Below are 21,228 nucleotides of genomic sequence, written 5' to 3'. Positions count from 1 at the left end.
CCCTGCTCCCTCATCCTCACTTTGATGCGACTCTCATCCAGCAGGGAGCACAGACGGGGGCCTCAGGCAACAAGAACACAGTGCAGAACAGACTTGTCAGCCTAGGAACCAGAAGCCATCAGTACAGGCCAGCTTGGCAGAAGAGCCCAGAGGAGTCACTGAGCCAGGCCCCAGGCCCTCCTTCCTCCCTCCCCAGACAAACAAGACTGCTCCATTCCCAACCCCCCAGTTCCAAGTCCTCCCGCCTTTGTCCTGTTTCTGGGGAAGAAAGGTGTCACCTGGTTGCCTAGGTGATGGTAGGGGGCCATTGCCTATGAGAAGTCATCACACAAACTCCCATCACCAACTGTACATTGATGTTGGGCCTAGGGAAACTGAGGCATCCACCTGAGGTTGCCACAGGGCAGTAGGAAACAAATGCAACTGAGCCGGCTGGGGGGGGTGGGGGGGTTTAAAATCCTCACCTATCCCACTTTGCCTCATTCTAGGTCACTCCCCCCCGCCCCCCAACATGACACTTAAATCTCACCAGCTGCACTGTGCCAGTGCTCTCTCTCTCTCTCTCTCTCTCTCTCTCTCTCTCACACACACACACACACACACAGAGTTCCTAGGAGCAGTGAACCTATTTCCTACACTACACGGCTCTTACTAGAAACCAGGAGTGCCAACAGCGACAGTGCACCCGGGGTACGGTAAGAGGAGGGCCCAGTTTTCCATCCCACCTAGGGCACTGTCCTGCCCCCCACCCATCCCTCAGAGCCACCCGCAGAGTGGCAGCACAGTGCTCCTCTCCCCTGCAAAGAGGCCAAGGGCTCAGGGCCCTTCGAAATGCCGGACCCCAGGGCAACTGCCCCTCCCCCAGAAACCACATAAAAATGCTGGGGTAGAACACGCGTGCTCAAGTCCCTACAAGCCCCACTAGGCCAGTGGCAGGAGCCAACTTCTCACCTCTGCTGTTCAGACCAAGGAACACAACCTGCTCCCACAGGCAGCGCCCCGAGTGGAACTCGCCTGTCCCGGGCTGCTCAGAGCTCCTTTCGAACCCAGGGGAGGTTGCTCAGGGGGGAGCGGCTGCGCTCTCTCTCTCAACTTCCGTGTGGCACACAGGGCTCCCAAGGGGTTTGTCCAGGCTCTTGAGTACTGTGTCCACCTGCCCTGCACTGCAGGAGCCTACGTTCAGGCTCATTTGAAGAGCTGCCCTCAAGAGGTTGCTTAGCTGGGCAGGTAGCTCACAAGCCCAGTTTCCGATGCCTGGAGTTGCTTTCAGGACAGTCTTGTGAGGTTCAATTTATGGCCCCCAAACACCAGAGCAGTTAATGACTTGATGCCATTTTCTGGCGGCTCCACTAGGTGGAGCCTGACACTCCTTTGCACATCTCCTCAGCCACCCCACGCTACAAAGCGGCAGCCAAGCTGCTCTAGCTCCCCCTGCACAGAGGCGCTCACTCTGTGGGGCTCTGCACCACTCTCAGGTGCGGTGCCCCAAGCCCCTGCTGAATACTCTGCAATGCAGGCACCCTAGCGCAGGGAGCGGGACTGGAGCAAGCACAGACACCCCATAGTCACAGAAAGGTAGCCATGTTAATCTGTGTCTTCACAGCTGACAAAGCAGCCATAGAGCACTTTTAATTTATTAGCTGGTGAGCCTGCACAGCACAGACCCACTTCTTCAGACCTGGGAATTCACTTTCAGCACAAAAGCTCATCACCTAATAAATCATTTGTTTTAGTCTTTAAAGTGCTTTTTTGTTTTGTGGAGACATATCCAGGTCAGCTTTGGTCCAGCAAGCTCAGGATCCTCAACGAAGCCTTAGCAAGGGGCAAATCTCTCCAGCCAAGGACTCCGCACATGTACACATGCAGCTACTGCAGCTTCACTATTGTTACACATGCTACTAGCTCAAAGCTGGCTGGTGCCCCTGTAGCTCTCACCCCTCTGATCCTGCTGCATAAAGGCTCTGGGCTGGTGAAGGTCGGTCACATTACTAGGCACACAGTTATTCTTTTGAACAGCTGGGGAAGGTGGCAGATCTTCCTTCAGAGCTCCTGCCCTGTGCAGATACCACAGAGGGAACAGCCTATCCCTCTGTCTCTAAAATAACCTCGTACTCAGCGAGGGCTGGAATCTTGGCTTTGAAGCCCTTGGCCTGCTGCTACCCAGCACCTGCAGCGTGGTACCTGAAGGGGTAAGACCAGCCTGGAGCAGAACAAATACTTGGGTTTCAAGGGTCAGGCAGTAGACTCCAACTGACGCAGCTTCTCAGGCCCAGGAAGGTTGCTGCAGGTGAGACCGTCGGAAGTCCTGCATGGGCTCACCTTGCCCTGCAAGAGGACGACTGTCCCTACTGAGCGGCAGCTAGGCTCTGTCTAGCCTATTTTCCAACATCTCAAGCACATGGCTTTCCCCAAGTCCACAGCCAATCTCATCCATCCTGCCAGGGCATTTTCAACATGCCCAGCCTAGGTTTCCCTTCCACATTCTCTTCAGCAGACACAGCCAACAGGAAGATGGCACTTACGTGGGAAGACTGCAGGAAAGCCTGACCAACTTGTTCAGAGCTTGGGCTGTAGCCAAAATGAACCAAGAGGCGTTAGGGACTTGGGTCCTGTTTTAAGTGTAGAGTTAAACAGTGGGTTTAAAATTAGGAGGGCCGCCTTTTCCTTCCACGCACCTCCCTTCCTGAAGCTCATTAGTGAAACCCTGGATCAGCATGGCTAGTGGTGGGATGGGGGGGTGGCTTTCCAGCCACGCCTTCTCTGTCAGTGCACCAGGTGAAGCCCTGCAGCAGCCACGCTCAAGGAACTCCACAAATCCCCTTTGTGACAGAGCACCATGGACAATGCCGTTAGACCACCAGTTGCTAGCATAACCAAGAGCTTTATTGTCTTCATGGACACGTCAACCTCCATCTGAAAATCATTTTGAGAGATTATATTAAAATTCTTTTCTATTCTTCATAACAAGTGTCTCCATGGCCAAACTGGTGAACCCAATGGGAAACTGGCAGCTTCCACCTACTGAAGTAGTGCCCAAGCCCACCCACAAACACACTTCCCCTTTGCCCAGACCTTTCAGGAGGGATGGCCAAGTGCCAGTGCTGTTGCTTCTCCTTCCTCCTCCGTTCCCTGAATTGTGATTCCTCTCTGGACAGTGACCATGCAGGGGGCAAACTACATATTCTTACTCAAGCAACTGCTGGCATGTCAGATCAGCTGCTTCCAGCAATGAAAGCTTTCATCGCCCTTGTACTTTATTAGCATGGCAGAGCCCTCCACCCACAGGGAGGGACCTGGAACCTCGCCTGGCTGCAGCTGAAAGAAAACAGTTAACCAGACTGCTGACAGTCATTTGCAGCAGGAGTCAGGGCTAGTGGAGGCAGAGTTGATCTGGAATCATTGAGATCAGCAAGGTGCCCCAGGCCCCTTCTAGAGTCAGTTTCCAGGACAGTAAGGAGAGGTGAGTAGCTTGTAGTACCTATAAGGAAAGTCACTACTGTCCCACTCAGCTAAAGCTAGAAACGAGGGCGTGGCACTTGTCAAAGGGAAGTTGATTCATAGTGATATGAAGCGACAATAAAAGAGGGCAACGAAAGTCTTAAGATAGATGAGACCCACAGAGTAGAGAAACTGCTAATGCTGGTGTGCCAGAGCGCAGGAGGGCACACGTATCCTGCCCAGCTGGCTTCACAAAGGCTTGCACTTTTACCAACCAGTCAGGTAAGTTCCCTGCACACAAAGGGAAGCATTAATGCTACAAGTAAAATGTAGGAGTTCAGGAGCTGTCCCAACATCAAGGGCTGTTGCTTTCAGCACCAGAGTTTTGCAGAGTGTGACACCAACAGGTGAAAAAGAAAGACAAAGTTACTGAGGAAAACCTGGCAAAGTGATGTAGGATCCCCTCTTTTGATACCAGAATGAGAATCTGAGTGGAGAAGAGAGGGAATGAGCAAACTCTGGGGAGCTGGGGGTTGGGGGGAGGGGAGAGAGAGAAGACAAAAGTTATGCCACAGTAACACACACTGGCAGCTGCTGATCATAATGCTTTAGTTTTCCTGTTGGAGGACAAAGAGAAAATTCAGCCCCCCAGGAGAAAGGACGAGAACCAGAGTCCCCACTGCCAAAGAACTTGATACAGTAGACTAAGCACTCGGGTTTGAAAACCCTCTGCTGCATGGAAGGAGTCCAACCCCTGCAAGAGAAACTCAGCCTCCCGCTCCTCGAGGGTAACAGAACAGTTCCATGTACTTTATGGCTTCTGAAAACAGGACTCATGTAGCAACACTCCCTCTGCCGCTTCCCATTCATGTGCAGAACAGATTTTGTTATGTGCACTGAGACGTGCAGATGTGCACCACAAGAATACGCTACCAGCTGAGAAAGCTGCAGGTGCACTGCTAATCAGCGGGGCAGCACCTGAACCTCTCCTCGGTGGCTGTCCAGAGCTCAGGGTACGGGGAGCACAATCAGGCAGGCTCCCCATCAACATGAAGAATTGAATTTCATTCTTCTTAGAAGTCTTCCCTCCTTGTGGGAGTGTTATGTGTTACTTGCTAGCCAATTACCGCTGAACACCCGAGTTGGCTGCAGTTCAGTGCACGCTCGCTCGCTCGCTCTCTCTCTCTCTCTCTCACTCACTCACACACACACTTTTTTAAGCACCATGGGATGAAATCTCACTGCACTGCTGCTCAAGAATTCTCTCTTTGCTTGTGAAGTTCCACTCATCTTGGAATTCACATTTTCACTAGATTTGACTTTCTGACTCAGGATTTTTGACCACGTAATACAGCTGGAAATATCCATCATGCAAGGGACCAGCACAGAACATCTCTGCATCTAATAAAGGCAGAGCAGAACTGAACTTCAGCCCAGCTTTACGTGCAAGTTCCACTGTGATCTGCAACACGGTCAGTGACCAGAGCACTGGTTGGAGCCAGGAAACGGGTTCTAGTCCCAGCTCTACCATGCATTCAGAGAGTAATTTAGGTTAATTCGTTTTGCTCTTGCCTCAGATTTCTGATCTGTAAAATGGGGATAAAGTTATTTACTTCCTTTATAGTGCTCTTAGCCACAACTTACACAGTACTAGCCCTCGGGTGACCTTGACATGCTCTGTAGGGATTAAATTGAGCTGCCATTCCTCCCACCTGTATTTTATCCCTCTTATGGGCCAACTGACACTCAGAAAATTCTGGTCAAGTCACTGCATGTCTGTGACAAAGCTGGGAACTGCACCTAGTCCTCCAACTTTAAAGCCACCTGCGCTAGCCACTAGACTACAGAGTCCCTGCCTTGATAAACAGTTTGCAATAACTAAAGAGTGGGAAAATGGAAGGGCTGTGTGGACCCAAGCTAGAGGGGGAATGTTGAAACCAGAGGTAAAAAGAAATCCCTACTCCTTTTCTGATTACAAACTCCAACTTCAAAAACCAGAGTGCTACTGCGCAGGGAAACAAGGCAACAATTATCAGAAGCCTTAAATCCAGCCAGTTACAGGATCTATTTTCCTGGCTGCACTAATCTCTAGGCTGTTCAGAAACAGTCTTTTCCTCCTTAAAACAGGAGCTTGCTAGCCCTCGCCCTGCAGATACCATGCTATTATACTCAAAGTGCCTGGCTTCTTTCCTCTAGCGAGTGCCGCATCTACCAACTTCATGTTGGAGTTCTGAGCAGTCTGCACATCCAGCCCAAGCCCCAGCATCCTCCTGGGAAGTGCTGATGCACAGCAATACAATTCTGTTCCTCTCTGCAGTCTTGGTATGTACACCACTGTCACTCTACAGAGTGCCCTGTGAGGGCAACACCTGACTAAAAACTGGATCCAGAGCAAGCAGCAAGGAGCTTGCGGCACTAAAGCAGTGAAGAGCTGAACTCTGAATCCCAGTTCAATAGGAAACATGAATAGCTACATTTGGTGCTTGTCAGGCAAAGCTGGTTGTGGGCTTCTGCAATTGCGTGCTTCAGTGTGAGAGAGTCTCATGGTCTGTTCTCCAGCTGGCCATGCTTGACTCTCCAGGTCCAACCAAGACTGCAGTCAGGGGCAAGGGTGCACTGCAGCTCTAGACCTGAGTCGGGAACTTCCATGTCATAGCGAACAGGCTGACCTTCCTTCGTAACAAGACTGAAAGCAGAGGCAGGTATCTGTGAAACAGAGCAAACAAAGCTGAGTGGCACTTGGCAATCACAGGCTAATTCAGTGCATGAAAGGGGTACTCTAGCTGGGGATCAGTTAGAAGTGCAAGGACCAAGGAGGCTTATGTTTTGCAGGATCATGACCTACTTTTCCTCTGGGGAAACCATCTATATTTACCTTCTACTTATCCTACAGCTGGATTTCCTCACTCCATTTAGTGCCTACCGCTAGTATTCATTAACTGGGATGGCTGAGTTAGTTTAGACTCGTAGGCCCTCTTTGCATGATGATCCTGAGGGCAATGCCTTATCCCAAATAGGGACACCTCCAAATTCACACTTCTATAGCCCCTTTATTCTGAGACCTTCAAACCATTTTATGATCGACTGAGCCTCAAAGCCCTGACAGGTTGGTGCACCCTACTCCCTTCCCTCAGCATTTCTGCTCTCCAGCTGACACGGCCAGTATTTACACTGGAAAGCAACAGCACTCCCTCAGAGCCATTATAAACTGACACATGGCCATTTCCTTTAGCTGACATTCATACATGCCTTTTGTGTAAGCAGTGTTCTGATTTCCAAAAAAAACCCAGTAACTTTTCCAGTCAGGTAGAAGGGACCCTGAAAGTCTGAACAACACAACTGTCTCTCAACACTGTTTATAATGTTACGTGCAAGTCAAGAGGGAGTTTAAGTGGTCTAGCTCATTAGCATCCAAGCCACCACTAGCTCCTCCCAGAAATAGCTCACTCCTGGCCAGCAAGCAGTGGCCCAAAAACTACTCTCAGAATCACAGTACTCTGCTAGGTGACAAGTATCAGAGCGGTAGCTGCATTAGTCTGTATCTTCGAGAACAACAAGAAGTCCTGCAGCACCTTATAGACATCTGTTAGTCTATAAGGTGCTACAGGACTTCCTGTAGTACTCTGCTTGCTCCTCACCTGGCTGCTTATCCCAGTAGCAATATCTCCCACCTTGGTCCTGTGGAACTCTCGGATATCAATATTTTCTCCACTTAGCAGCTGGATCTGGATTTTCACTCCTGAAACATCAGAGAGAGTCATGTACTCCTATTGCAGGCCTGATGGAGTTGCAGTCTCTTGCTCCAATGCCAGGCTACTCTAGAGACAGCCAACACCCAAGGCTCTCATAGGAACCTGAGGTACAAGCTTTGCCACCAAATGTCCCACGCACTGAAGTCCAAGAGGTCAGAGGCACTGAGCTGCACCTGAAGCCATGCATTCAGCAGGTTTCCTCTGGCTGCGTTGCAAAAGCTATTGGATTAGAAGCAAGTTGCCTGAGTACTCCATAAATGCAGCAAGAGCTGGAGGCACATGAAATGAAATGTCACAGGCTTAAGTAAGACCTTCTGCCACCTCCAGGGGATGGATCTTTTGTGTGGATGGGGAGAGAAAACTTGGGAAAGAGAGTTGCTCTCCACCACAATGGGCACTGCCCCATAAGACATGGAGGAGCTGCGCCCACCCCATTTACACCAAGAGTTGGCGACTCAAATGGACTCACCATTGAAATAGCTGGGGGTGTCTGTATGCCGACTGCGACACAGCAGGTTGTTCCAGCTGAAGCTCTGTCCATCGGTCTGGCTGTTCCAGGAGTGTACCCCAGAGCTCATGGTGTCCCTCAGGCTCTGAGAGGCCTTCAGAGAGTTCTAAAAAAGCAACCAACACAGCTCACTCCCCTGCTGTTGCATATACCAGAGTCACAAGACACACCAGCATGGCACCCTAGGGTGTGACTATTAAGCCACAGTGTGAGCATGCCGAAGACCCATGTTCCTGTGTCCAAAGAAGAGTGAATCCCCTCCTCAGAACACAGTCCCTGGGTTAACAATGGATTGACCCAGAGGGAATGACAAAGGCAGCAGAGCCAACAGGGGCCATGCTTCCACAGCTCCGCTGCTGGTGATGCTGCATCTCCTATTTTATGCCCAGAGGCAGACACCTCTGCTACACACAAAACAAATCCTGCTGGCATCACCTTCTCACTGGCATCTGACACGAGCGGGCTGTCAATGCTGAGACACGAGAGCATTTGCTCCTGCTCCTCCAGAGAGTATGGCTGTGACAGGCTGTTCAAAAACAACTCTAATGGCAACGGGGGGAGAAAACGGAGACAGATTTGTTATTGTCCTGATCCCACGCCTCCCCAACTCTTTTGCTGTAATTAATGCTTCAAATCCCTGACTGAATGGAACTAAAGAAGCACAAGCTCTGTATAAATATTACTTTACCTGCAACTCCCATCATTAGGTACTACTGTGCCCATTGTAAAGGTGGGAAACTGAGGCATAGAGCAGAGAAGCAATTTACATGTCACTTGCCAAGCCAAGAGTCCTGACTCAGTACTCTGACCACAAAGACAGACCTATTTCACCCACCCACCTTAGAGCCACCTGCTCCAAGACTACAGAACTCTTAGCTATGAGAGAGTGTAAGGTACGCCCCAACCCCTGTCGCCGCTGGCCTGGAGAGCATGCAGAGCTCCCACAGCTGCAAAAAGGCTGGGCCCTGCAAACGCTAATCCCCACTTTGTGGTGCCAGGCAAGTCTCAGAGAACATCCCTCCCCTCCAAAAGAGCATTCTACAGTAATGCTGCCCCCTACTGTACTGGAGGGCAACTGGCCAGGATCGTGTTATATGTAAGGACTTTAAATTATTCAAATTATTATTCCTGCAGCTTTTCAACTCATTAGGTCAAAGAAGGAGAAAGCACATAAATGTTATTCTGGACAATGGAAAGAACTAAAACTTGTCCAATGTGCTCAGTCACTGAAAAATACAGCTTCTTGGCTCCCGGACACAGGAGATATACTTCCCACGCTTACTTGTCCTGGAAGTTCACCAGTTTACAAGACAGGTCTTGGCTGCACTGGTCAGTTTTCACAATTTCATCTATTATGCTTTACCCGCATATGGGATTGGACACAGACCAAAGATCTCCACAAGCCAGAGTTCACCTTCCTATCAAGAGCATGTTTTCAGTAGTATTCAGGCTCTCCAACTGAATGGAGCTGAGGAATAGCAAGGCATCACAGCCCTTCATCAAGGAAGGGCAAGGGAACCTAGAAGCATCTGTCTCAGGACCCTGCAACAATGGTTCTGATGCACATGCAAGGGGTTGAGAACCACTCATCTTGATAATCCAGGGGGTGTACCAAACGAGTTTTTCCTCATGAGCAAAACCAATACTGGGCAATAAGGAGAAGTACCATGATGGAAGCCAGGAGACAGTGCTGCATCTTCCCATCCCAAAGTTTGTTAGAGTGGAAAGCCAGTCCTCAAGTTACCTATTTCCAGCTGCTGCAGCTCCTGTTCAGAGACAGTTGTTGCTCGTTCGGAGGAGTTGCTGCTCTTGGTGGGGACTGGAGAAAGGGAGTAGAGGGAAGCTGGATCACAGATCCTAGGTAACTCCTTGCACAAATTCCAAGGGGTTACTTCAACCTTCTCTGCCAGCTCCGGGCTTTGGGATAGGCATGAAGCTTTGAATGCTGACCCAGGGCTAGCCACAGTCTCAGAAGTCAGGCTGACTGGTTGGGACAAGGAAACATGTGGATTGTTTTCTTCATCCAGGGACAAATGCCTAGGTTCCTTGTATTCTCTCCAGGGATTTTTCACACCTCTCACTACAAAAAAAAAAAAAAAGGCACATATTGTATTGTTAGATGGGGAGATAGGCAGTACATTTCTACAACAGGCAGCATTGTATCATGCTGTACGATGCCCCAAGGCTTCAAAATATGAAGCCTGAAACTTCTCTGTAAACTAGTTCCTGACAGGATTACAAACTCTCCAGGGGTTCAGTAAGAAAATAAGAATGGCCATCCAAAGGTCCATCCAGCCCAGTATCTTGTCTGACAATAGTGGCCAATACCAGGTGCCCCAGAGAGAGTGGGCTGAACAGGTAACGATCAAGCGATCTTTCTTCTGTCATCCATGTCCAGCTTCTGACAAACAGAGGCTAGGGACACCATTTCTTACCCATCCTGGTTAACAGCCATTAATGGACCTAACCTCCATGAACTGATCTAGCTCTTTTTGAAACCCTGTTATAGACCTAGCCGTCACAGCCTCCTCTGGCAAGCAGTTCCACAGGTTGACTGTGAGATGTGTAAAGAAGAACTGCCTTTTTATATGTTCTAAGTCTGATGCCCATTAATTTCATTTGGTGTCCCCTAGTTCTGACATTATGGGAAAAAGTAAATCATTTTCACCTTCTCCACACTACTCATAATTTTATATACCTCTATCACATCCCCCGCCCTTAGTCTCCTCTTTTCTAAGGCAAAAAGTCATAGTCTCTTTAATCTCTCTCCACATGTGACCCATTCCAAACCACTAATCATTTCAGTTGCTCCTTTTTGAACCCTTTCTAATGCCAAGATGTCTTTTTGAGATGAGGAGACCACAACTGTACACAGTATTCAAGCTGTGGGCGCACCATGGTTTTATATAAGGGCAATAAGATATTCTCCATCTTATTCTCTATCCCTTTTTTAATGATTCCTATTATCCTGCTTGGTTTTTTTGACTGCTGCTGCACACTGTGTGGATGTTTTCAGAAAACTATCCATGATGACTCCAAGATCCCTTTCCTGATTCAGTTGTAGCTAAAATTAGCCCCCATCGTACTGCATGTACAGTTGGGGTTATTTTTCCCCAATGTGCATTACTTTACATTTATCCACATTGTTTCATTTGCCATTTTGTTGCCCAATCACTCAGTTTTGTGAGATCTTTTTGCAGTTCTTCACAGTCTGCTTTTAACTATCTTGAGCAGTTTGAGGTGGCAAAATCTGCAGACCGCACTACTGTTTACCCCTTTCTCCAGATAATTTATGAATAAGTTGAATAGGATTGGTCCTAAGGCTGATTCTTGGGGAAACACCACTAGTTACACCCCTCTCCATTCTGAAAATTTACCATTTATTCCTACCCTCTGTTTCCTGCCTTTTTACCAGTTCTCAATCCACGAAAGGATCTTCCCTCTTATCCCATGACAACTTTATTTACTGAAGAGCCTTTGGTGAGGGACCTTGTCAAAAGGCTTTTTGGAAATCCAAGTACACTATATCTACCAGGTCCCCCTTATCCACATGTTTGAAGGAGTCAACAAAGAACTCTAATAGATTAGTAAGACATGGTTTCCTTTTACACAAACCATGCTGACCTTCACCCAACAAATTATGCTCTTCCATGTGTCTGACAATTTTATTCTTGACTATGGTTTCAGCTAATTTACCCGGTACTGACATTAGGCTTACTGGTCTGTAACTGCTTGGATCACCTCTAGATCCCTTTTAAATATTGGTGTTACATTAGCTACCTTCCAGTCATTGGGTACAGAAGCTGATTTAAAGGATAGGTTATAAATCACAGTTAACTGTTCAGCAATTTCACATCTGAGCTTTTTCAGAACCCTTGTGCGAATGCCATCTGGTCCTGGTGACTTGTTACAGTTAAGTTGATCAAGCAGTTCCAAAACCTCCTCTAATGACACCTCCATCTTGGACAGTTCCTCAGATTTGTCACCTACAATGGACGGCTCCGGTTTGGGAATCTCCCTAACATCCTCAGTTGTGAAGACCAAAGCAAAGAATTCATTGAGTTTCTCCGCAATTACTGTCATCTTTGAGTACTCCTTCTCTATCTCAATGGTCTAGGGACCTCACTGGTTACTTAGCAGGCTTCCTGCTTCTAATGTACTTAAACATTCCGTTATTGGTTTTCTGAGTTTTTGGCTTGCTGTTCTTCAAACTCCTTTTTGGCTTTTCTTATTGCATTTTTACATTTGTCAGTGTTTATGCTCCTTTCTATTTTCCTCACTAGAATTTGACTTCCACTTTTTAAAAGATGCCTCTTTATCTCTCATGGTTTTTTACATGGTTGTTAAGCCACGGTGGCTCTTTGTCAGGTCTTTTACTATGTTTTTTAATTTGGGGTATACACTTAAATTGGGCCTCTATTATGGTGTCTTTGAAAACTTTCCATCCAGCTTGCAGGGATTTTACTTTAGTCACTGTACCTTTTAACTTCTGTTTAACTAACCTTCTCATTTTTGCATATTTCCTTTTTCTGAAATAAAATGCTACAGTATTAGACTGCTGAGATGTTCTTCCCTCCACAGGAATGTTAAATGTTATTACAATATTGTCACTATTTCCAAGCGGTCCTGTTACAGGTACCTCTTGGACCAGATCCTGCACTCCACCCAGAACTAAACTGAGAATTGCTTCCCTCCTTGTGGGTTCCTGTACTAGCTGCTCCAAGAAGCAATCATTTAAGGTATCAAATCCTATCTCTGCATCTCATCCTGAGGTGACATGTACCCAGTCAATATGGGGATAACTGAAATCGCCTACTATTACTGAATTTTTTTTTTTTTTTTTTACTTTGATTGCCTCCCTAATCTCCCTGGGCATGCAGAAGAGAGTCTCAAAGAAGGACCATTAGCACACAGATGGATTTTATTTACGGATATGACAGACAGTATTTTCAGACTTGCTAGATACTAGCTGTTTGCTGTTGGATAGTGGGAGAGACATGGGCTCTTGGGCTGCCTCAAACAGCCTTGGCTCCTGCTAACATTAACCTCACAGAGAGCACAACATCTACTTCCAACAAAGATGAGGGACACAAGAGTTGACTAAGTGCTCAAAACAGTAAAGTCACCATCTGGATTGTACACTCATCAGGATTCCTTTCCTAGTGATTTGTACAAAGTGGATGGGGAGTGGCCAGGCAACACATGCATTGCAGCTCCACTAAGTCCTGTGGTCCAAACAAGATTTAATTACCTGTTACAGAGGAGCACTCTCTCAGAAGCAGGACATTCTCACCTTGCTGAAGTGCTGTGTCAGCTTTAATCTTCAGCTCAGCCGCAGAAGCTCGTTTAAGTGGCTCCCTCTCTAGCCCTGCTTTAATGAGTTCAGCGGTGGAGGGGTTACAGGAAGGTGGTATTTCCCTCCAAGGAGGTGGCTCTTTGGCTATCTGTACCACGTAAAACAGCAAGGGAAAGAGTAAAGTGAATGAACAAACATTCCATCCTGCTTCCAAAGAGACAGGTTCTCTGCTAAGATGGCCAAGTCCACGTAAGCCATGACATCCAGGGACACAGTTGTTAAGTGTGAAATCAGGATCAGAGGCCAGGTAACAATTCTACAAGTAGTTAAGACCATGTACCTCAGTTACAAGCAAAGGAGAAACAGGACGTAGCTACTGTGCATGATCAAACAGGACCACAAGTAACATAAAGGAGGCTCCCACTACTGTGTGCTGGTCTCGACTGGCACCCTACACACCTCATGTCTGCACTGCACTCCAGCTTGTGGGCTAGGACAACAGTTTGTATCACACTGGATTGCTGGAATAGTGTATTGCTGCTCACTCACCTTTAAGCACAGAGGGTGATTGTAATAGCGGGTCCAAGGATGACATCCATTGAGCATGTGCAGCATCATGCAGCAACTGCTCCAGACATCCACCTTCGAGTCACAGCGCTTTCCCATTACTACTTCTGGAGCCATGTGCGTCTCTGTGCCAGGCATGTAGCACCCTAGGGACAAAGGTCAGACTCTGGGATTGCCAGCAGACCTGCTGAGTGTCCACTAAGGAACAGTCAAAGTGCAAGGCAGGAGCCCAGCAGGTTCCTACAGAGGTACGGCTTACCAGGCAACTCAGACCCCAAAGGGACAACACACCCACAGTAGGTGAATTTTACCTGTCACTAAGCACTTCCCCAAGCCGTCGGGATGAAGGTGAGCGGAGTGGCCAAAGTCACAGAGGAGCGCCTGGCTTCCATCACTGGATAAGAGCACATTGTCCGCTGCCAGTGAAAAAGATTGGGGAGGGGGGAAACACCCTCTTATTCATTCTGGTCGACCCTGTGCAAAAGAAGCTAAAGCTCGAACCCACAGGTCTAGTCGAGCCTGAACTTGTATTCTTCTCCTGCTCAGAGGAGGACCAACGGCAAGAGTAAGTCATAATGCCAGGCACAAGTCTGCCAGTGGTGATCTGAAGAGTTCCCTCTGCTCCAGGGCTGGGCCACCCCATGTACAATCCCAGTCATAGTGAGGAACAAGTGAAGCTTATGAGATTCCTTCCCCTAGAGATGAACTTACAGAGCCTGAAAGGTGAGTGCATGAGACCACTGAGCCACCTAGCTACCTCTAGAATTAGAAGGTGCCTGTTCTGTCAGATGTCAAGTAAGAGGTACAGGAGTAAAAGGGTGTTTTACATGGAAGCCTACCTTTGACATCTCCATGCAGAATATGGTGAGCATGAAGATACTCCAGACCCTCTAGTGCTTGACCCAAGTAACTGAGTGCTCTATCCTCTGGCAAATAGCCACTTTGTTTAATCAGCTGGCCTAGTGAACCACCTGTGGAAGAATTCAGAGTGCACACATTTCAGGTTTTTTTGTTTTTTTTTTAATCTGTCAGTATTCTTCCAAAGAAACAATTCCTCCCACCCCCACCCTCCTGCTAGGGCCAGAGAAAATCATTAAGTCAAAGAGGTGACATGTGTCTCCCACAAATGGGAAAGTTTCTACCCCTGCCCGTGCTTACGGGTCATGGTTACTGCCACTTTCAAGTCTCTTACTCTAGTCTCTCATAATTCAATGGCCTCAGAGCAGCAACATTATGAGTCTGACTGAACCAACCCTATCCAGTCCCTGCAGGTCATCAAATGACCCCTGAAAAGGCTGTATTTTCTGTTGCCCTGGTAAGAAGAGGAGCTATGTGTAAGGAAGGTACCAGGTTCAACACACGCTCCCCAAGCCACATCGATCTATTAGGTGAAATCACAGAGATGAAATGTCACAGATTTGGTGTCAAAAGCAAACACCGTAGCATCAGAGCAGATGGATATTTGCTTTAGTTGGAGGCTTGGAGGAATGTGTTAGCTTTCTAGGATCAGAAGTGTAAATCTTGAAGGGGAAGGATCATTCCCAATAGATGCACAGAAATGAGCATCAGTGGTGTTGACTTGCCACCACAAACATCAAGAAATTAACTCCAGGGAAAACCCAAAATATCCCAGAAAGGACAAAAGCCATTTCCACTTGGGGCTGAGTGTGGGGAGAGGCATCAATGTGTTTTGTCTGAAAGCTATATGAGTTTTTCCATCTGCCTCACCCTCCATTAGTTCCATGAAGATGGTAATCCAAGGCCCTTCCCTTATGGCACCGTACAAAGGGACAACTTTGGGACTCCTTACTCCAGCACATGTCGTCAACTCCTCTGCACGAAAGTGTTCGACTTGTACCTGGAGAACCAGAGAAGAAAAACTAAAGTCAAGACATCATATTCAAACAGCTTAGCTAGGTCTGTACCAAACCCCTTCCCTTCAGGGATTTCTTTGGATAGTCAGCTGTGAAAGTTGGCCAGCACCACTTTCAGAGTACTGGCCAAACACATCAGCTCTGTGCACTAGAACAGATTACCTTTCTGGTCCACATCCAGAGCCAATGGGACTTGAGAAACAGAAGATAAGAGACAGTACTAGGGATTTGGGGTGAGATACTTTTAAACGTGAAAGAAATGCCATTCCAAGAATCCCTAACAGTCAAAGCCACGCAGCATTTTGAAAATGACAAGAAAATATAGCTTAGACTTCAGTGCCTTCTCACTAGAATGCATTTTCCCCCGCAGACTGCAGATTAGTAATGAATGCATAACATTTTTCAAAGAACATACAATCAGCTCTAGTTTGTCTTGTTTAAAAGGAAACCTAACACCTTCACACACACACTTTTGTCTGAACATTTATTTAGCCCACAACATTGTTCAAACGGACAGGAAATTTTCCCCTAAAAACTCATTTTCCAGTTTGCTCTGTACATTTGATAAACAGTGTAGTCAGTGTCGCTTTCAGTGCTCATCTTGCATACAACAGCAAGAAAATAGATCACATTTTCCTGAGATTTAAAAAAGTATATCTTTTACAAGAAGAGGAAAAACCAGGGGAGATGTAGCACCTAGAATAACTTGCAAAGTAATCTTCTGAAACAGACCAGATTTCAAGTTCTCTTTAATATGCCAATGTACAGTAACCTGCTCTATCATCTCTTTAGGCAGTTGCCATACAATTCAAGAAAAACTATGTAGAAAGTGGATTCACACCAGTTGGCCAAACAAAACAAAAACTGCTGAAGAGAAGAAGGAAACCATGACTCATGGGGACACTGGAGGGAAAAGATTGCATCATGTTTCGTTGTAGTCAGCAGTCCAGCCATAGCTGGCTTGGTTCAATCTCAACCACTTAAAAGCCAGCTCCTGAGATCAAGTTTGATGAGACATAGGCAGGTAGCTCAAGCCCCATAAATGCAGGGCTATGTCTACACTGGCCCCAAACTTCAAAATGGCCATGCAAATGGCCATTTTGAAGTTTACTAATGAAGCGCTGAAATGCATATTCAGCGCTTTATTAGCATGCGGGCGGCCGCGGCACTTCAAAATTGATGCGCCTCGTGGCTCGTCCCGACGGGGCTCCTTTTCGAAAGGACCCTGCCTACTTCGAAGTCCCCTTATTCCCATGAGCTGATGAGAATAAGGGGACTTCGAAGTAGGCGGGGTCCTTTCGAAAAGGAGCCCTGTCGGGACGAGCCACACGGCGGCAAGGCGCATCAATTTCGAAGTGCAACGGCCGCCCGCACACTAATGAAGCGCTGAATATGCATTTCAGCGCTTCATTAGTAAACTTTGAAATGGCCATTTGCGTGGCCATTTCGAAGTTTGGTGCTAGTGTAGACACGGCCCAGAAGTGGCACTAATTTCAGGCAAGCCAGGCATTGCACTTCATTTTCACTTTAGTGACTTTAAAGTATCATAACTTGGATCTTCATATTTCTTTATTGTTGGTTAAAAGCCACTTATTTTTGACTGTGAAGAAATGCATTCAGTCAGAAATCCATTGCTTTATCTACATATCTGCCTCCTAAAGTCATCTGAAGGCTGTGGATAACATTTAAGTCCCATTTTCAAAAATATTAGCTTGTCACAAATAGGACAATAATCCTGTAGCCATAGGACATAGTGCTGAAAGTGAATTGGCATGACAATTATATAAACAGAGAGATACAAACAAAAACATTGAAATGAAAACTGACAAATCAGGTACTATCTCCAGAGCTGAAGAAGTGGGTCTGCCCCATGAAGGCTCATCACCTATAAATTATTTTGTTAGTCTTTAAAGTGCTACATGACTGCTTTTTTGTTTTATCATCATGGACTCAAAGATTTCAATTATCTCACTCATTGCAAGGAAAATTTCCCCACCTTTGATATTTGCAGCGAAGGCAGGCATCCCACTTAACAGAGAAATAAAGAACTGACAAAAAAACCTGATGAATCAGCCAGGTGGAGCAGGAGGGAAGGGGGTGGTGGGAAGAAAAAAGCCTTTGCAAGTGTATACTGAAAACAACAAGAAGTCCTGTGGCATCTTATTGACTAACAGACATTTTGGAGCATAAGGTTTCATGGGCAAAGACCCTGCCCACAAAAACTTATGCTCTAAAATATCTGAGTCTATAAGGTGCCACAGGACTTCTTGTTGTTTTTGAAGATACAGACTAACATAGCTACCTCTCTGAGAAGTGTATATCAGTTATTCTCCAGATCTGAAGAAATGAGTTATCACCTAATAAATAATATTGTTAGTGTTTAAGGTACTACAGGACCACTTCCCACCCCTGTGAAGACACAGACTAACAAAGCCATGTCTCCAAGGCTACATGGAGGAAAAATAATTTTTTAAACAATCACCTGAAAGCAAATGCATTCTGATATCTGAAGTATTAAAGTCAGTGATGATAGGACAGAACATAACTTGTATGAATATAACATCCTAGAAGTTAGGGGCACGGCTTAGACAAATCTTCTAAAGAAATCCCCAAGTAACATACGTATCCTGTAACGTTTCATGAAAACAGAGGACTTTGTTTAGTACGCAATACTTAAAAGGGGGGAACCATGTAGGATCTGGAAAAGTATTGTTCCTTTGTAGAGCCTATAATACAATTTACTACACTTTACAGTTGATCAGCATTGTTCAAACTTAACATGCAAATGATAACAAGAAAAAGCCCTAAAGCTATCCCCCTTTTAGTGTATATGCAGCCACACTTTTTCAGTATACACTCATCCATTACAGGAAGAAGCAACTAAAAACTTTGCTCTGTGCCTCAGACACATTTTAAGAATACAGTAAGATTCATGAGGGAGCTAAAGACATACTTTTGACTTTTAAGATTACCCAAAGTCCAATCAGTCTCGCTCAGCTCACATTAACAAGGGTGCCTCACAGCATACTGACAGAGAGAGATTACATTTGATCACAGAAATACAGACTTCCTCACCTTATCACACTGACTAAAGTTCTGCTGTTTGGTGTTTCTATGCCAGGGCTTTGCAGTTTGCCCTAGAATGCAGAACCTCAATAGCCCCGACTTCCATGGGAATAATAGGCCTATAGCCATGGTTCCCTGTAAACAGAGCACTTGGGCGGCCGCCCAGGAGAGAGTCAGGTGCCACCCAGCTGATGAGCAGAGTACCCCCAGCACCCACAGCTGGCAGTGTGTGTTTCTACTGATGGTGCATATCCCCATATATTTTGGTGCACATAAAATTTATTCTGCCCATGCATGTTAAAAAAAATAGAGGGAACCCTGTGCCTACTGGCATGAAGAGAGACCCAGCTTTCATTTCCTTTGTGCTTTCTTGTATTAAAGTGTCAAGCTCTCCTTTCTGTTTTCATAACTCACCTTTTTGGCAGCACACTGAAATCCGGTCTGTTTGTCCTCTATTTTGTACACTTCCCCAAACGAGCCAACACCCAGAAAGTCAGGGCACTTCGTCCAGTGAACTTCTTCTCGATATTCATAGTCCACTGGCTTTAGTTTCTAAGAACCAGAACAAAAGACATGATGAAGCCAGCCTGCAGGAATCATAGAATCACAGAGCTGGAAGGGACTTCAGGAGGTCATCAAGTTCAGCCCCCTTCCCCAAGCAGGATCAACCTCAACTAAGTCATCCCAGCCAGGGCTATGTCAAGTCGGGACTTAAAAATCTCCTGGGATGGAGATTCAACCACTCCCTAGGCAATGCATTCCAGTGCTTCACCACCCTCCTATTGAAACAGTTTTTCCTAATATCCAACCTACCCTTCTCCTTCTGTAACTTCAGACCATTAACGCTGGTTCTGCTGTCTGACGTCACTGAGAACAGTTTCTCTCCATCCTTTTTAGGGCACCCCTTCAGGAAGCTGAAGCCTACTATCAAATCTCCCCTCACTCTTCTCTTCTGCAAACTAAATAAGCCCAAATCCCTTAGCCTCTTCTCATAGGTCATGTGCTCCAGCCCCTTAATCATTTTTGTTGCCCTCTGCTGAACCTGCTCCAGCACATCCACATCCTTTTTATACCGGGGGACCCAAAACTGGATGCAATACTCCAGATGTGACCTCACCAGTGCCGAATGGAGGGGAACAACCTCTCCAGATCTGCTTGAAATGCTCCTCCTAAAGCACCCTAATATACCATTGGCCTTCTTGGCTACAAAGGCACACTGTTTACTCATATCCAACCTTTCATCCACTATAATCCCTAGGTCCCTTTCTGCTGTGCTGCTGCTTAGCCAGTTGGTCCCCAGCCTATACCACCACTTGGGATTCTTCTGTTCCAGGTGCAGGACTCTGCACTTCTCCTTGTTGAGCCACATCAGATTTCTTTTGGCCCAACCCTCCAATTTATCCAGGTCACTCTGGATCCTATCTACCTCTCCCCATAGCGTAGTGTTATCTGCAAACTTGCTGAGGGTGCAATCCAGTCCCTCATCCAGGTCATTAATAAAGATATTGAACAAAACCCGCCCCAGAACCAAGCCTTGGGGCACTCCACTTGAAACCAACCACCATCCAGATATTGAGCCATTGATCACTACCTGTTGGACCCAACCGTCAAGCTAGCTTTCTATCCATCTTATAGTCCACATATCCAATCCATACTTCCTTAACTTATGGGTAAGAATGTTGTGGAAAATGGCTGCGAATCTGCTGAGTCAAGTCCGAGACATGGAGAGCCAAGAGCTGGGTTTTTCAGAAGAAACTAGAAGAGTTAAGGGTCCCAGCATCAAGCAGAAGTAACTCTTGGCTGGGATTTTCAATTACTGCCTTCAACAAACCCACCTGGGTTTCTAGTTAGGTCTTTGTGATACAAGTGACAGTATCCTTCCATTTTAAAGAGAAAATTAGCTATCCCCTGGAAGCCTAAAGGTTTCTAAATACCTAATCCATCTTTTGAAGGCTGTTCCTTCCATAGGCTGAGCAGGGCAAAGCAGTCACTGTCCACTATCATAACCACTGGCGCTAAAAGACCCAGAAGCAGATGAATATTATGTGTCTGCAAGATTTACATGCACTTCCATTGATCCAAGAAACCTGCTGATACAACATGAAATCACCCAGCTTGTTGGTACATGGAACAAGAGTGAGGTTTGCAGGTGCAGTTTACCAACACTCTAACCACTGGATTCAAAATTAATTACAAAATTGCCTATGGGAGGAAAAAAAAAAAAAAAAAGCAAAAGCTTATGATTTGTTACAGTTCTGACTGAATTCACATACCCTCTCTTTCTGTCTCTGGGAGAATTTACACCACTATGGCCGTGTCTACACTAGCCCCAAACTTCGAAATGGCCATTTCGAAGTTTACTAATGAAGCACTGAAATACATACTCAGCGCTTCATTAGCATGCGGGCAGCTGCGGCACTTCAAAATTGACACGCCTCGCCACCGCGCGGCTTGTCCCGACGGGGCTCCTTTTCGAAAGGACCCCGCCTACTTCGAAGTCCCCTTATTCTTATGAGCAGATGGGAATAAGGGGACTTCGAAGTAGGCGGGGTCCTTCTGAAAAGGAGCCCCGTCAGGACGAGCCGCGTGGCGTGTCAATTTTGAAGTGCCACGGCCGCCCGCATGCTAATGAAGTGCTGAATATGTATTTCAATGCTTCATTAGTAAACTTCGAAATGGCCATTTGCATGGCCATTTCGAAGTTTGGGGCTAGTGTAGACACAGCCT

General features: G+C 46.6%; 1 protein-coding gene across 6 annotated transcripts in view; it reads right to left on the bottom strand.

Moving 5' to 3' along the window:
- Positions 1-1,239: 1,239 nt before the first annotated feature.
- MAP3K14 (mitogen-activated protein kinase kinase kinase 14) overlaps positions 1,240-21,228 on the bottom strand; it is a 42,085-nt gene continuing 22,096 nt past the window's right edge. For 3 of the 6 annotated variants that reach the window (XM_074979142.1, XM_074979144.1, XM_074979143.1), the window contains exons 6-16: positions 18,916-19,053; positions 15,290-15,419; positions 14,401-14,532; positions 13,873-13,977; positions 13,544-13,707; positions 12,992-13,142; positions 9,443-9,778; positions 8,134-8,240; positions 7,660-7,804; positions 7,077-7,177; positions 1,240-6,144 (exon numbers count right to left, since the gene is read on the bottom strand). In XM_074979142.1, the coding sequence (XP_074835243.1) occupies positions 5,980-6,144; positions 7,077-7,177; positions 7,660-7,804; positions 8,134-8,240; positions 9,443-9,778; positions 12,992-13,142; positions 13,544-13,707; positions 13,873-13,977; positions 14,401-14,532; positions 15,290-15,419; positions 18,916-19,053 (1,674 nt within the window). In that variant the 3' untranslated portion in view covers positions 1,240-5,979. The remainder of the gene's footprint in view (positions 6,145-7,076; positions 7,178-7,659; positions 7,805-8,133; positions 8,241-9,442; positions 9,779-12,991; positions 13,143-13,543; positions 13,708-13,872; positions 13,978-14,400; positions 14,533-15,289; positions 15,420-18,915; positions 19,054-21,228) is intronic. The other 3 variants (XR_012642717.1, XM_074979145.1, XR_012642718.1) reach the window with 3 other exon arrangements.

The sequence above is a fragment of the Carettochelys insculpta genome, chromosome 28 (assembly GCF_033958435.1).
Source record: "Carettochelys insculpta isolate YL-2023 chromosome 28, ASM3395843v1, whole genome shotgun sequence".
Lineage (NCBI taxonomy): Eukaryota > Metazoa > Chordata > Testudines > Carettochelyidae > Carettochelys > Carettochelys insculpta.
Note: the sequence above shows the minus strand (reverse complement) of the source record. Positions and strands in the feature narration are given on the sequence as shown.